The following is a 17,220-nucleotide window of genomic DNA, read 5'->3' as shown; positions in this document are numbered from 1 at the left end:
AATGAATTTAACAGGTGCTTATATTTACTAAAATAAAGAGCCAAAAGGCTTCAAAAGGAAACCTTATCAGAAAAGGAAAACTTATCAAAATGGACCAATAGGAGGCGAATATACGGGTCCTTTGAGCGTTCGCGCTTCCTATAAGGTTTGGCTGGGGGCAACCCGTAAGCTCGTAGTATGGCGGCGAGTGTATTCCCGCAAGCTCTCTGGTCAATTTTCGCATGAAACGCTTATAGTTTATGTATTCGGCTTTGAAATGATGGTGGATTTAATATCCACTTAATTTATATAGGTGCTAATATATTTTGAAAAATACACCTAAAAATCAAATCTTGGGGGAGACCACACTCCTACCAAGCGCGTCCCCCTGGTGGCGGATGGGGAAGCCCAAATGGGTTGCTCTGAATAAAGAATAAAGAGCCGTGGACCAAAGGATGTAGCAGAGGCATGGCAAGCTGACTACATTATTATGCCAGTAACTTTCATGAGCAGGAGAAAGTCTACAAACCGAGATAGTGCTACTGCGTACGGGACAAGCGACGCGCCTACTCAAAGACCACATAGAGTAGGTGAGAAATCAGCAATGTGGTCAGCCAAGGATGTGAAACATGTAGCCACCCTCAACATAAGATCACTATACCGATCTGGAAAATTACAATTAGCCCAGGAAAATTTAAAAAGACTGAAATGGAGTATTTTAGGTTTATCAGAGACACATTGGTGCGGAGATGGATTCATGGATTTACCAGAAGGAAGACTGTACTTCTCAGGAAGAAAAGATAACATACACAGAGAAGGAGTTGCATTATTAATTGAAAAGAAACTTACACACTCAGTAATTGAAATAAACCCAGTGTCTCCTAGAATAATAACAGCCAAACTTCAAGCAAAAGAAAAAGGTCAAACAATTAAAATAATCCAAATATATGCACCAGACAGTAACCATTCAGAGGAAGAAATAGAAAATTTCTATGAAGAACTACAACAGGAAATAGATAATCCCAAAAATAGAGAACTCATGATAGTGATGGGAGATTTTAATGCTAAAATAGGACAGTTCACAGCAGACAAAAAAGATGTGATGGGGAAATTTGGATAAGGAGAGCTTAACGACAGAGGAGAACAATTACTCCACTTCTGTAAAGCAAACGATCTAATGATTACAAACACATTATTCTATCAACGCCCTAATAATAAATATACATGGACATCCCCAGATGGTAATATAAAGAACTGCATAGACTATATCATCATAAACAAACAATGGAAAAGATCAGTAAATAATGTACGAACATTAATAAGTTTTGATTTTAACACTGACCACGAAATATTAACTGCCAAAGTGAAGATAAAATTCAACAGGAAAAACAATATCAGAAAAGAAGAAAACATCAACCTATCAAAACTAAAAGATAGCTCAAGCAGAAGTCGATTTTTAGAACAGATGTGCTTGAAAGTAAAACCCTCCATCTTCCAGAACAGCGGAAAATTCTGGGAAGAAGGAAAAGAAATAGTGTTATCAATTGCAAAAGACATTCTAGGTTCCAAACTCAAAATAAACAAACAGTGGATAACCCAAGTGGATAAATCATAGCTACCATAGAGGAGAAAAGAGAGGCCAAGATACTTGTAAACCAACAAAACAATGACGAGAATAGAGAAAAATACAGAGCACTAAAAATAAAGTTGATAACCTATGCAAAAAAGCCAAAGAAAAATGGTTAGAAGAAAAAGCTAAGAAATGCCAAGCATACCAACAAAACAACCTAAAAGTCTTCCATGATACTGTAAGAGAAATTACAAAGGAATTCTCAGCAAAAGCAGTAACAATGATGAACAACAAGATGACTGAAACCGGGAATATTGAAGATATAAGAAAAATCTGGTCAAACCATTTTAAGACTATCTTCCACCAAGGAAACAAAACTATAATACCAACAATAGAAGAAAATAATGATCACCCAAAAATTTTACAAGAAGAAGTTAGATACGCAATAAAACAGATGAAAAACAATAAAGCACCAGGCATTGATACTATCCCTACTGAACTGTGGTCATATGGAGGCAGCATATCAATAGAATATTTAACAACCCTATTCAATAAAATACTACAAACAGGAGAGATCCCAGATGACTGGAGAACTGGAAAGATCATCCTAATATACAAGAAAGGAGACAAAAGAGACTGCAGAAATTACAGACCAATCAATTTACTCCCTCACATCTATAAAATATTCATAAGAATTATACAAAATAGATTAAAAGACACCTACGAAGAAATGATAGGCATAGAACAAGCTGGTTTCCAAGGAAACTATTCAACAATAGACCAAATTTTCACATTGCACCAACTAGCAGAACTCAGCTGGGAAGACCATAAAGAACTATATTGTTGTTTTGTGGACTTTAAACAAGCTTTCGATAGCATCAACAGAGACATTCTTCTCAAAATTCTACTAGAAAAAGCAATAGACAAATATATAATACAGTTTCTGATAAAATATTACTCTAAGACAAATGCAATAATTAAAAAGGACACACTCACAACAGAACCCATAGAGATCCAAAAAGAAGTAATGCAAGGATGCCCATTATCCCCATGTCTATTCAACATATACTGTATCTAGAAGAAGTTGTAAAGAAAGCAATAGACAATGAGCCTGGAAACAATGTCAACGGTTTAAACATAAATAATATCAAATATGCAGATGATCTCGTCCTTCTTGCAAGAACCCCAAATGAACTACAAAAGTTGATCAACAAGCTAAACGAAACCTGTAAAACATATGACATGACAATAAATATACAAAAGACAAAAGTGATGAAAATAGGGAGGAACAGAACTACCATCTCAGCCACCCTAAACGGAGAACAATTAGAACAAGTAGACAACTTCATATACCTTGGATCAAAACTAACAGAAACAATAGATGAACTCAAAACAATCAAACACAGAATAGTGATAGGATGGACCACCATGGGAAAATTACAGAAAATCTGGAAAACAAACAAGATATCTAAACAAGCCAAAATCAAATTATATGAAGCAATAATTATACCAACAGTCATCTATGGAGCAGAAGCGTGGACAGTTAAAAAAAGAGAGGAGAAAAAACTGCTGGCATTTGAAATGAAATGCTTAATAAAAATAGAACAAGTTGGATAGAAAAGAAAACAAACATCACAGTCAGACAAGAACTATTGTATAAAAAGACAATAATAGAAAAAATTAGAAAACAACAACTGAGATGGTTTGGACACACTGTACGCATGGATGCAGACAGACTTCCTAACGTCCTAATCAATACTTTTCCAACTGAAAAAAGAAGACCTGGAAGACCAAGAATTACCTGGCTGAAATTAATAAAGAACATCTCGGGATGCAGAACATATAAGAAACTTTTTCGAACAGCAAGGAATAGAGAAGACCGGAAGATCCTGCTCAAGAGAAGACTCAACCCGTCTTAGACGGAAGAGAAGAAGAAGAAAAATCAAATTTTAATTTTTAAGAACTTGTTAATTTTCTTAATAAAATAACAAAATATTAACTCAATCCTGTATTGAGAATTAATGCTTGGCTAACAGGAAATCGTAACCAGTTATAATAAATTATCACATATAAAAAAGAATTAAAATGAAAAGATCTCTGTCAGCAGTTTTAATTTAATAAATTTTATTACATATAAATAAAACCAGAATTCTTAAATGTGATGTTCTAATAATTTTATCAACGTTTTGCGACAATGAATTAGATGTTAAATTATTCTCTTTTCTTTATGTCCACACATCGGGACAACGAACGGTTATGCAATGTTTCTGTTTTCAGATATCAGCAGATGACACTAGATCATGAAGACCCTCCAACGCAAGCGATCGCGATGGTTTTGAACCATGCAATTCGAGTTAGAGTGGATGTGTCATGAAAACAGCAGCAACAATTATAGATATTTTTAAGTAAATAATTTGATGTGTTTTTATTTAAGAGAGTAAATGGTTCGCGGCTATTGCAAAGCATTTATTTCACTGATTTTTTGTATAGGAGAATATATTATTAGAGTTAGGATTGAAGATTTGACCGACAGCTTCTGGATATACTCAGTCAGATATTAGATAATATATTCAAACGACAATGATCAGCCAAGAAATCTAGTTTTAAATATCCAAGTATTTCCCTTTTAGACATATTAAATCCCGTTTTTTTTAAATAAATATAAATGTAAGGAAATTTTAATATACTGATTATTAAAAGCATTACGGTCATAATCATGATCAAAATTCACAGAAGAAATTATGTTTACATAGAAACAAAATTGCCAATTCATTCACCATATAATATACTAATGCGAATAGTGTTCTTGACTCAGTATGAGAATAAATCCGTTATTATTAGAATAATTCCAAAAGAGACAGAGTGAATAAATCTTTCAAAAATGATATGACACAGGTGGTGATGACGTTTTGATTATATAATTAAGTCAAGGTTACACAAATAATGTTAAAAGAACTTTTTAAATTTTTTTAAAAAAAGAATCAATACAGAAGCATACCATCACTAGTTATAGTTTATTGTAGAACTGTCGGAAGCAGAATATGTATAAATGAATTATGTATTGACTAAGAGAAAGGATTAAAGGTCGGAACATAAAAAATACAACAAAATAGAAAACAATTTCTAAAAAATTGTTTTTTATTATTTTCTTAATGACTATTTATTTTATTTTTCAGACAAGAGAATTTTGCATAGAATGTCCTAACAAATTTTGACACAAAACGTTTTAATAAATTTCTAAGTTACTTATTTCAGCCATTAAACTAGTTATATATTTAAATATCCGTGAAAGTATTGCATTCTACTGGCAACTTTCTAATGGCATGGCCCTTTTCTTTCCTTTTTTTTAAAGCATTTAATAAATATAATTCTATTTATTTCTAAGAGAATTAGAAATATAATTCTGTGTAATTCTAATTTACTTAAAGTAAATCTACTATATTTGAAACAAATTGTTACAAAAATGTCAATTATTTCTTGTTGATTTAGAATAAATTAGCTATTAATCTCAAGAGAGTAAATCCAAAATTAATTTTGTAGCCAAAGAAAATGGATAACATTTTCAATTAATAATCATTCATTAGTTTTAGGATGACAATTATGTTTGTGAAACTCTTTGCTTTTGATAGCCCTAATAAATAATAATAATAATAAAAAATTAAGTTGATAAAAGGATACAGCTAGTTTGGATGGATTTTGGAAAAACAGAAGATATCTTCAGAAGCGATATTATTATTACTTCGAAGAAGAAAGCTTTCAATCAATACACCTTTTTATTTATACACTATTCTACTCAACTGGCATCTCTACTGCACGGAAATGTCTATATTCAGCCCACTAAAAATAAATAAATTAAAATAAAATCAAAAATAATAAAATAAAATAAAACAAAACAAAACAAAAAACATAATAAAATAAAAGAAAAGATAAAAGCCTGTCATTAAACTATCCACCCATTTTCCGCGTTTGCTTTGTTTTTATAAATAATACAATATGAATTATGCCTCTAGATTTCTAGCAGATCTCTTAACTACGTCTTCCACTTTTCAAGATACGCTATGTAATGAATTGAAAAAAAAAAAACTGTGCTCTTGATGTTAATATTTTCATTGAATTTGGTCAGGTCTACCTAAGTCTTCTCAATGAACTGCCACTGTATGGCCAACCTTCCATCTTCTATAACTAAGGCAGTCTTCTCTCCAATCGTTCGCTGACGTCATGGTGAGGGTTTATAATTAATTATTTATATTTCACAAATTAAATGCAGAAGTTCTCTAGTTCCCCTAAATTATATTTTGTTGCCCATCCTTTTTCTTCGATGCATAAATGATCTCCCACTGAATATCAATGGCTGTGTTGATGATAGTAATGATGGTACAAGTCCACTCTATCTGGTTTTGTTGGCAGGCTAAACAGCTTTATAGAATCTTGGTTTCATGTGAAGGTTTTGTAAAATATAAACTAGTATATTTATCATTTTTATATTTGAAAACAAATGGGCTATTATTAACTTCTAATTAAAGACTAAATTCATTAATGATAGGAAAGAGATTTTAATTAACTGTTATATTATATCTTGCAAGTAATTCCATTTCATTTTCTATACAAATAAAGATTAAATCAATGAACCCAAATTTATGTAACACTTGAATGTCTGGAAAAAATAATGGAAACACAAAAGTACATGTATATTAAAAATAGATTACATACGCAAATGTTTTAAATAAAATACAGATACATTTACAAATCTTCCTAACTTGTTATACACAACGGCAGTTCGTAGTTTACCGATTCTTGCATATTACCGCGTAAATCGTATAATGTTATAAATTATAATTAGGGTAAATTACAGCCAATCACACTTCCATGAAAAGAAAGTGGTATACGCTTTAATAAAAACAGAACGCCATTTAACTTTTTGGGACCTAATACACCAACGAAAGAAAAGTAACTTTTTTCAAAAATCTCAACAGACAACAATATACGAGGGGGAGAGGGAAAGTTCTGATAAACAGCTAGAACAAAAAATTATATTAAAACAACTGATATAACCACAAGAAAGAAAAAGAACAAATTATAATAATTTGCCGATAACATACTTATTGTTTTGTGTTGAATATAATTAGAATTTTTTTTCTATGGTAGGTAAACAATTAAATCTTATTAGTGCCTAAAACTGATTAAAGGAGAAATATATTTATACTCTACACGTCATACGCTGTAATAACAGTGATCTTAAGGTAGAAATATATTTCTAAAATAATATTTTTAAATAATATCTCATTGTTAAAACTATGAATAAAGCAGCATACATTATCAAACTACAAAAATATATTAAAAATTATTATCCATTAAGAACTACGAAAACATATCGTAAGGGCAACGTGTCATACTGAGTGCATAGGAGATGACTCATTCTCATCATCACAGCCGGTGAGTTCATAACGAAAAGTCCCATGGCGTCATACTTATGTATCTTTAAATAATATGACTTACCTTGAGCATTTCCATATACACAGAAATATATCATCCATACTGTGACCAGTGGTTCTAGCCCAGATAGACGTAGTTGATACAAAATGCCCATTATTATTTAAATCGTAGATGAATTTCGATATCACAACATGGCGGCGTTCCTGCATGTCTTCAAAGCCATGCGGCGAAGGAGAACCTCTTCGCCTCACCAATTGCTAAACACTGGACAAGCTTGGCGCTGTATTTAGTTCCATTATGAAGTGAGTTCGAGAATAAAAATATTTAGTAGGAACACATTTTAAAATTACTAGGTTCCATGTAGATTTATCTTTCATGAAAAACAATTTACACCTAAATAAACATCACGAAACTTTTGAAATTAAATGTCCGACATTATTGACATCGTCCTCTACCATGTCGAACAACAACAATAACAGATGGCTTAATTCCTAAACTGGACGTTTGATGGCGCTGCAATAAGTATTATTAAAAGGAAACAAAAATTTCGAAATTACGTTGAAATGTATTAATCATAAATAAAATTATTAGATAAATTTTATATCCTATGCTTTTAATCTATATTTTAAAAATTGCAGCTTTTACTAAAAGTACAAAGCTAAATTATATAGATAAATGAATTTTATAACAGCTTATTTCAGTCAGAAAATTTTGAATTTAATCAAATATACAATGAAAGAATTCTGCGTTTACTTCAGTATGAGGATTAAGAAATATATATTATATATGAAATTATTTTCTGCTAAGAATTATGATTAAACTATAATTTTTTTTAATATAATTTCAATAAAGGAAATTTAAATTATTATTAGTTTTAAGGTTTCTAACTGTAAGTCTGGATACCATTCAGATTTTAGTATTTACTGACATTACTTAATTGTGGTATTTTACAAAGTAAATGAGTCCTTTTTAGGACTTCCAGGGTAACAAATGGCAATGCTGTAGCTAATGAAGTTTTAACTGAGGCTCGGCTATTGCCGTTACCCAGCCATGACTAGAGCTTTTTAGCTCAATAACACCCCATCCACACAGATTTACTTCATTCAGATGACGGGATAAAGAGTCAAGGACTCAGTCCATCGCCCAGTTCTTTTAAGAACTTTAAGAACAAAGTAAATGAGGTGATAATTTATTATTATTTTTTTATTAATGTGAGGTCTGATTACGGTTCGATCTCAGATCGAATAAAAAAATATATATCCAGAGTGTTCCAGGATTTTCAGCGTATTTATTGATATTAACGCTGCTGAATATTCTCTGCCTTCTAGGAGGGCAAGAATCAAAATGCTAATAAAGAATTGTACAGTTTTTAATATTAAGCTGCATTGCATGTGGACATATACATAAATCGAGATTGTTATCCAATGTTTGTTCCTTCGAAAGCTGGAACAATAATTGGTGTCCATTGGCTGCATGAATTTACCCGAAATGAGTGACACTGGCCATGGGAAAAAAGAGGAAATGTTGAGTTGACTAATCACGCATGCGATTTCCAACACCGTTGCGAAGATCATTTCTTATTATTCAAGTTTGGATACAACTACATTGCTGAACTTCATAATGACGAGTGTCAATAAAATCAATAAGCATCATGAGATATTTTTTTCTTCTTCTTCTTCCCGCTCTTAAGATCAAATATGGAAAATTTTTCAAGCCACTTCAGGTCTCCAATAAAACAGGACAATTTCTCATGCTCAGCGATGAAATTTATCTCCCACCTAAAGACATCACAAACATCCCTACCCATGCCCACTTCACTGAAATAAAAATCATTATTATTAATATTCTTCTTATTACTTTTTATTTGTTGAACTCATTGCTGCGGTTATATTATTTTCGTCATGTAATTAGTAATACGGATAATAAATTCAGGTTATTTGTTTTTTCCAGTGACAGAAGTTGATCTTTTAGGGTCTCTTAACTTTACCTGCATGAAAATAAGAACGATGTGAAGATTAATCTTTCTTTATATTCCATATGCAAACTTCCCTCTCAAGACCTCTGCACTTGCTTACTTACTTACGTGATAGAAACGTGTAGTCGGAAAAGGTGTTCCTGTCCATTAGGGTTGTTATATAAAATTCAAATTTATTTTTATTCCTACGAGGGAGGAGGCTCTTTTAGTCGTAAATAATGTTTGGAAATCTATGCCAGCAGTGAGCATGAATTTTTGAGAAAACCGTATGAGGAACCGTCCCATTTTATTGGAGACTTGAAGTGCCTTGAAAAATTCCATATGAAGTCTATTTTGGAATTATTCCTTTATGCAACCATTTATGAAGCAGGTCATGTTCACTCACTCACTCATTTACTAGTAGTGTATTTGCTTCCCAACTCTTGTTTCTCTCTAATCTACTTCTTGATAAGACCGAACGTCACTCGTGGATTTTTGAATATGATATGGCAGATCTGCAATGCACTTTAAAAAATTAACCTTTCAGAACAGAATGGGAGAGGAAGGTTTAGCAAACCAAGGGTTTTTTGCTAGGTTGGCAGGAAAAAGACCCAGAAGGAGACCAAGATATAGATGGATTGATGCAGTAAAGAGTGCCTTACAAGGCACTTACAAGATAGAAATATAAGATCTGATAATGTATTTGTCTTGACAGATAACAGAATAATTTGGAGGAAAACTGTTGATCGGAAGTTGTGTAACTCTTTCATGTAGTACTATCAACAAATCCTGTACACCTTCTGAGGGTATATATCAGGGATTTGATGATAATCATGGTGATCTTCCAGAACAGCTTTATTGTACTGAGATGAGCGTTTAGAATGTAAGAAGAGATTTTTTAAATTTTGTTTTAAATTTTTGTTCTATGGAATAATATCTTTGTTCCATAGAACAAACAAAATAAAATATGAAATCGAGAATGGTGCTAAAACAAAATGACAAACTTTTTGAATACACCTGCCGTCCAAAAAGAAACCGAACTTTTCGGAAATAGAAGAAACTAGTGGCGGCACCTGTTGTATCTTTTTGTTGTAGAGAGCGGTAATCTTCATTAGTGTTGTGTCAACTATTAATGACATTTGTTTCATTAGAAGCCGAGTTATAGTGTCAAGAGTGACAGTATGTTTTGACGAACGGTCGTAAAATGAGTTTCAAACAGAGAACTGCCATTGTGTTAAACTTGGTAAACGTTTTACCGAACGCATCAAATGCTTCACAAAGCATACGGCGATGAATGCTTATCCCGCACTCAAGTTTACGAGTGATTTAAACGACTTCACAGTGGTCGTGAGACGCTTGAGGACGACGAAAAGCCGGGCTGTCCAAAAACTGGACTGAGCAAAGGTAACATACAAAAACATCCGAAATCGTCCGTAAGATTGATTGAGGATGAATTGAGGATTCCAAAATCAACTGTGCACAACATTTTGACCGAAAGTTTGGACCTTCGTAAATTGAATTCGCGATTTGTTCCCCTCAATTTGACCGACGACCAAAAAATGTATCGAATTGAATTGAACACTGCAAGGACTTCATTAAAACCGTTCGTGAGGACTCAAACTTCCTTGAAACGATCGTTACTGGTGAAAAAGTGGCGTTTTGAGTATGAGCCCGAAACAAAGTACCAGAATGCTGAGTGGAGACCACAAGAGGGGTATCCGAAAAACAGTCGCTTGGAGAAGTCAAAAGTAAAGAAAATGCTGATTTGTTTCTACGATTCCAAGGGCATTATCCACAAAGAATTCGTTCAGCCTGGCCAAACGGTCAATGGTGAGTTTTATCTCGAAGTTATGAAGCGATTGATAGCGAGAATTCGTCGCTATCAATCGCTTCACGATATTCATGCCATATGGCATGAATATCGTGATGCCCGACCGTTCGTCAAAACACACTGTCACTCTTGGCATTATAACTCAGCTTCTAATGAAACAAATGTCATAAACAGTTGACACAACAGTAATGAAGGTTGCCGCTTTCGACAACAAAAAGATACAACAAGTGGCGCCACTGTTTCTTCTATTTTCGAAATGTTTGGTTTCGTTTTAGACAGAGGGTGTAGATATAATCTGTTAAAACCTGATGAATACATTTTGTGGACTATTTTACAAATTAGCTGACCAAAAAGTGAAGAAATATAATAAATAATATCAGTTGTTTAGTTTGGACTTAGTCTCTCATTTATTGAAAAAATCATGCCTTACATATATCGAAGTTCTCAAACTTTTAACCTGGTGTCTCTGTGCAGAATCTGTCTGAATTTTCTTCCGTCCTCCCACAAATGGTTTTAAAAATTTATTATTCAAATTTTACAAGAAAATGCTTAATTATATAAACTAATTTGCATGATTATGTGTATTAATTAAATTTTATTAAATTTAATCAATACACAAATATTTTAATTAAAAATAATTTTATAATTTAATTTATAAATAAAGATTTAACAGACTACTTTGTTGAATTTTAGGAATTGGGATTGAAATACAATGCGATTCAAAAATATATGATATCCAGATTGAGATACTTTCTTTCAGTTTAATTTCGATAAATGCATAATATTAGACTTCATATTTTAAAATATTTGGTACGGAGATGAACGACATTTTAATGCTGTTCAAAATGCTATTATATCAACACATCCAACTCTCAAAGATCGTTTCTTATCGCTAAACACTAAACTTGCGAAACTGAAAACCGCAGATAATTCATGAGAACTAATTTATCACTTAACTACCTAACGTCGGATTCAATTCAGATTTTCTCTTGAACATCCGATAAAAATTTATTTCTTGATGATATTCACAATACCCAACAAAACTGTAAAAAATTACAATTTGTCCTTCAAGATCAAATATAGAGCTGAACTAAAAATACTTTCAAGAATGCAGGGATGGTAAACTCGAGTTTCCTGGAAGCGGGTCTCTATCACCTCCGTGCAAAACCAACAAGCTCTCCTTCAGGTGAAAAGCCTTTACAAAAAGTCCTCGCCTCATAGACGGAATTCAAACCAGGGTCTTTTCAACTAAAGGGTTCTCGCGATTGCCCACATTCACGTTTAGAACTTCTTCTACAAAGGACTTACATAATACTAAATGCTTATAAAAGTAATTTTTAACAATTTTTCTTAAATTCCTGGTAGTATTTCTTGAAAGTTTTCAACTTTGATCCTTTGAGCGTGGAGAGTTAAGAAAGAATGACCATGCCATCATTATGGGCTTCTACATGAGTTAGTAAAGCATTAACAGAATAGCTTATATACATGATGATTAGAACTGTAACATAAACATGCAAAGTTAAATTTTATGTTCAAATTGAAATATTTTATTAAGAAAAATGAACTCACCTGGATCTGCAGACGGTAAGGGTATCGCTTCATTCATGTAAAAACAAACGGCCAAAGGAACTGTCGTGATAACAATATATTGTACGTAACAAAAAAGGACAATAACGGTCAGCTAAAGGAATTATTTCGTCCCGATTCTCTTCCACCTCCTTCTTCTTCTTTTATACTTTCGGAGAAGAGAGTATTACAGATAATAAAACTATTCTTGATCTGGAGAATAAAGAGCACCGTTATTAATTTGAGAAAAGGGTAATAATCGAAAGATAAATTAGAAATCCCAGCTGTTGTCACAAATTTCAATAATAATGTTATTATTAAAAGGTGAAACTGTAAAATAAAAGTTTTCCTTCATTTTACAAGCGCTTAGTTAATAAAAAGAGTTCTAGCGGAAACCGAGACAACATCACAGTGACTTAGTCTTTCTCTTCAAAAGAAGTAAATGCAATTTATTCTATTATTTTAAAATTCTGTAGCTGTACTAGATAAATTATAAAACAATTAAGAGTTATGTCATAGTAAGGAAAATCTATTGCAATGTACTTTTGTTGTCCAAAAATACAAACATTTGTTAGGAAAAACGTAATGGCTTACACTGTTTGTCTGTTCGAACACTTAGAACGTCTGTTGGTCCACTGTCACCAAACTGGTTACGTGCTGTAACGTATATTTGGTAGTGACTACCTGACAACAATCCTCCGATAGAATACTTGTGGGTTGGAGATATGGACAAAGGAACCTCTTGCCACTGACCATTTTCCTTGCGTAGATGGATGATGTACTCTGAAATACATATGAAAATTAATATTTGAAATATAAATATATTAAAAATAAAATAGTTTAAGCAATGCCAAATGTTACACAATAACTTGACAATAACAATAACAATAACTATTTGCATAAAAAAGTCTCATTTTGATCTCGGCGAACACTTGTTAAAGAACGGGATGTCTTCGTACCAAGTCATTGTTATGTGTTGGCAAAGTACGTAGGCTATCTGAGATTTAACCTGTGAACTTGACATGTGAATGTTCTCAATGGCTGTGCTGAGTTATTGGGAATATCTCCGTCTTTATTGCTTTGTGTTCTTGAAACAGATTGTGTAGTCATAGATCAACCGGAAGGGTAATCAGCAATCAATTCTTTTCATAAAAAACAAAATTAAACTTTATGAAGTACTACAGTGTTACAATGAAGCAGAACAGCAGAGAGTGATCTCCCGATCCGTCTTCGTGAGGAAAAAAAAACAGATTTCAGAATGCAGAGTCTATGTAGCATTTGTATTAGTTGAGAAAACAAATAGCTGAATTTCAGGGAAGCATTCTTGAAGTCTGTCCCGAACTAACAAGTCAGATACTTAATATTAGATTAATTTTTCGAGAATTAATGATATACATTAATGGTGTACAAGAGCGTCCTTAGCTCAGTCGATATAGACGAAGCTCTTTGGTCAGAAAAACCTGGGTTCGATTCCATCCATGAAGTGAGGTAGAGGGTTTTTCGTCCCTCAGAACAGGCAAACCGGCCTTGTAAACACACACGGATTACAGTCACAAATACTTACCCTTAGCAAGTATTTGGATGCAGCAGGGGGGGGGGGGGGAGTGACGAGCCTGCTGCATTAATTTGTTGTAAACCCCCTCATTAGGGTACTCTACCTGCCCTAATGGACGGATGAGAAGGGAAGGAAGGAATGATACATAAGAGATTTTCTGTATAGCAATTTATTAATAAAATAGATAAAGAGAGGAAAGTTTGCTTAGTTACACAAATTAAGTGGATATTGAATCCAACATTATTTCACAGCCTAATATAGAAACTACAAGAGTTTCGTGCAATACAGAAATGGCAAGAGTTTCGTGCCGAATATAGTAACTGTAAAATTGTCGGCGGTTCCAAGCGCGAGCAACCTTTCAGGACAGGGGCAACTCGTGGTAAAGGTGGAGTAAGTTCTGATCACTTTCCTTAGTAGTTTCCATAATGTAAAGCACATCTCCTTGCGAACATGTATGATGCTATGCATTATGGAAGAGGATCACTACCCAGATCAGTTTTTGCATCGCCGAAGTGAAACCTTTGACTCTTTATCTCAGTAGTTTGCTTAGGTTTTTATGTGAGTCCTACCTGCAAAATTAGAGGTATAATGCATTAGTTTTAGCGAGTGGAAGACTATGGGTTAGATAATGCAGAAACTTTGTTCTAGACACCACACATGAAACTTTTTTTAAGGCACTACAGGTCTTGAGTAAGAAGCATAAATATTATATCTATATATAGAGATAACATTTATGAGATTGTGGTTACTCGCACATATTTGAGAAAACCTCTACGATCGGATGGCGAGATGAGATAACCAGAGTTAGCAAGGCGTGTTAATATTTCATTGTATTTTGAACTTTGACGACTTCCATATTTTTAACACATTACCAATTTTGTATTTGGAAATGCTTAATTGATGAAAAATAGTACTTTTTATATGAAACCTTCCAAAAAATGTTCTATACCTATTGTAAATGAGAATCGTGGATGGACTCTAATTAGATAATCCGGGAAACCTATCTCCATAGAACAAGCATAGAATTTTTTCAAAAACCTTCAGACGTCCAGTAAGTAATGTGGTAGTCTCACACCTGGTGATGTTTCTTATAATAATGTTATACTTTTCTTTGTTAATATACAGCTTTAAAGATGCTAAACTTTTTAATTACTTTCTCAAGCACGAGTAGATTTGCAATTAAGCAATTGTTTGGACTTTATTTACGTTTTCTCGTTTTTATGGATATTAGCTATTATAGATGTTTTCAAGTATATTTTCTGTAGTAGAAATCAGGTAAAAACTCAATTTAAAATTTCCAAAATATTTCATCAGGTATTATAGGATTTCTGTAATACAAAGAATGTATTTGAAACACCGGGTCAAATATCCAGCAGCTTAATATTGGTACTTGGAATGATGGAACTCGTTCTTCGTATACTAATAGATCATCGTCGTAACAGAGAATCAAGTTTTGCAGGAAAATTTAATTTTTGGTGTTACAACTATACATGACAATTCACACAATTAATCATTTATTCAACATTTCCAATTTAATCTTAGGAGAATAAATATCAAGATAGGATAAATAAACATTTCTGTTACATTAATATAAAACATCTATGTACGGAAAACAAACAAAAGTATGACATAATACGAGTGGTTCACTCGTAGTTACAGATCATCACCTGATGGAAGGGCTTTCTTTTTATTTTCTACTTGAATCTTCACTTCGATTGCAGAACGACGAGTGGAAAGAATTTCTACTTTTGGCACTGCCGGAGGATCTACAGATAAGATGAAATTGGAATAACGATTTAAGCATACGTGTTTATCTCTCGTGTTTATCACACACACAAATTACAATAAAAACGGAAAGTTTGTTGTGATTGTAACTAGTACTTAGGAAGACGAGATCCAAACTATTTAACAAAATTAGTATTGTTTCGTAATAACTAAAGTACTGAAGTCTAAACAATTTTTTTTTCAATTTACTAATAACTGAAACAGAAAAGTTGTTTATATATTTTAATCAAAACATAGGAATGCAAAAAAAATATACTAGTTTAATTTTGCATGAAGTGCTACTGTAATATTCAGAATTCAATGATTTTCTTTCTTGTGCAGAAGAATATATTTGAGAAACAATATTTTGTACAGTAAGATCTGTCGAATCCTGCATCCGACACAATAGCTTATATTGCGGCACACCTATTTTTGTTTCTCGATTCGTGACTGTAATGTTGATCAACTTTTTCAAGTATAAAATTCAAATTCGGAATATAATTTCTGTAAAACAAGATGCTTAGTCCCTAATTTGCATAGGTTATTTCTTTCTTGCATAAAACTATAGAAGTCGGTAGAATGGACTATGTGTTTTATGTCAATGCATCAGCAACCACCTAACACAGACAGCCCACCTACAAATAAGAATACCAGACAGTCCCCTCAACGTCCTACTAACACCTTTAACCCCTTTGATCAAGCTTCTTGTGCAAATACGTGGATGTCTATTCTGCTCTTTTTTATCGGGTCACAGCCCTTCCAGTATTCCTTCTTGGTCATTCATGCAGCAACTTCATCGAATTAATTTTCCTTCACCATAGAACAGCCTTTACTCTACAATTCTCATTCTCTGCTGCTATTACAAAGGTGTTGAAAGAGATTCCCCCGTGACTTCTACTCTACTCATTTCTGTGACCTAATTATTACTTCTATTCTACTGATCCAAACACCAGCTGAGACGAATAACGGAAATAATCCTCACTGGGATGAAGACCTTTATTCCTCATTCACACTCGAAATTCCCAACCTTCTCAAACAAGTGTGCTAACGCCGTTCCAATAAAAAAATTGGTATACCACAAGTGGCTCGAGCAAAACTCAAGCTGCAGCTCACTCGATAATGCGGATCGCAACAGCTGCAAAATAAATAAATAAAATTAAATTAAAAAAATAAATAAAAACCTATTTTTGAAAGGACCAAATGCCGGAAAGTCTCCTCTTATTCAAAGGGGAAATCTAGCCTCCTTGTCCTCACAAAGGCCACACAAACTGGAAGATAAGAAGTGTGATAATAGAAGAGATTTCTCTTCCATTTCCTGCACTACTGACTAAGGCAAAGTTTCGTTCTTCTTTACGTCACGACTCCTTTAGTTTACTGGCAGAAAGAAATCAGATGAATCCTGAATAACTCGAACACACACGAACAAGGTATCTGGATCCTTATTAGGTTAAGGATTTGTGTTCAGAACTCACGCTCATATTAATTCATGTTTTCAATCTTTTATACTCAACTGGTATCCAACCTACTGCATGTAAAACAAGTCTATATTAAGTCCATTTGAAAGAGCG

General features: G+C 33.1%; 1 protein-coding gene across 1 annotated transcript in view; it reads right to left on the bottom strand.

Moving 5' to 3' along the window:
* LOC150097797 (cell adhesion molecule Dscam1-like) overlaps positions 1–17,220 on the bottom strand; it is a 43,684-nt gene that overhangs the window by 1,592 nt on the left and 24,872 nt on the right. The window contains exon 11 of the mRNA XM_090406992.1: positions 12,928–13,116. Coding sequence (XP_090263118.1) covers positions 12,928–13,116 — 189 coding nt within the window. The remainder of the gene's footprint in view (positions 1–12,927; positions 13,117–17,220) is intronic.

The sequence above is a fragment of the Typopeltis vanoorti genome, chromosome 17, assembly GCF_054136105.1.
Source record: "Typopeltis vanoorti isolate ZY-2024b chromosome 17, IOZ_Tvanoo_1.0, whole genome shotgun sequence".
In the NCBI taxonomy this organism is placed as follows: domain Eukaryota; kingdom Metazoa; phylum Arthropoda; class Arachnida; order Uropygi; family Thelyphonidae; genus Typopeltis; species Typopeltis vanoorti.
This window is presented reverse-complemented; position numbering and strand designations above follow the sequence as displayed.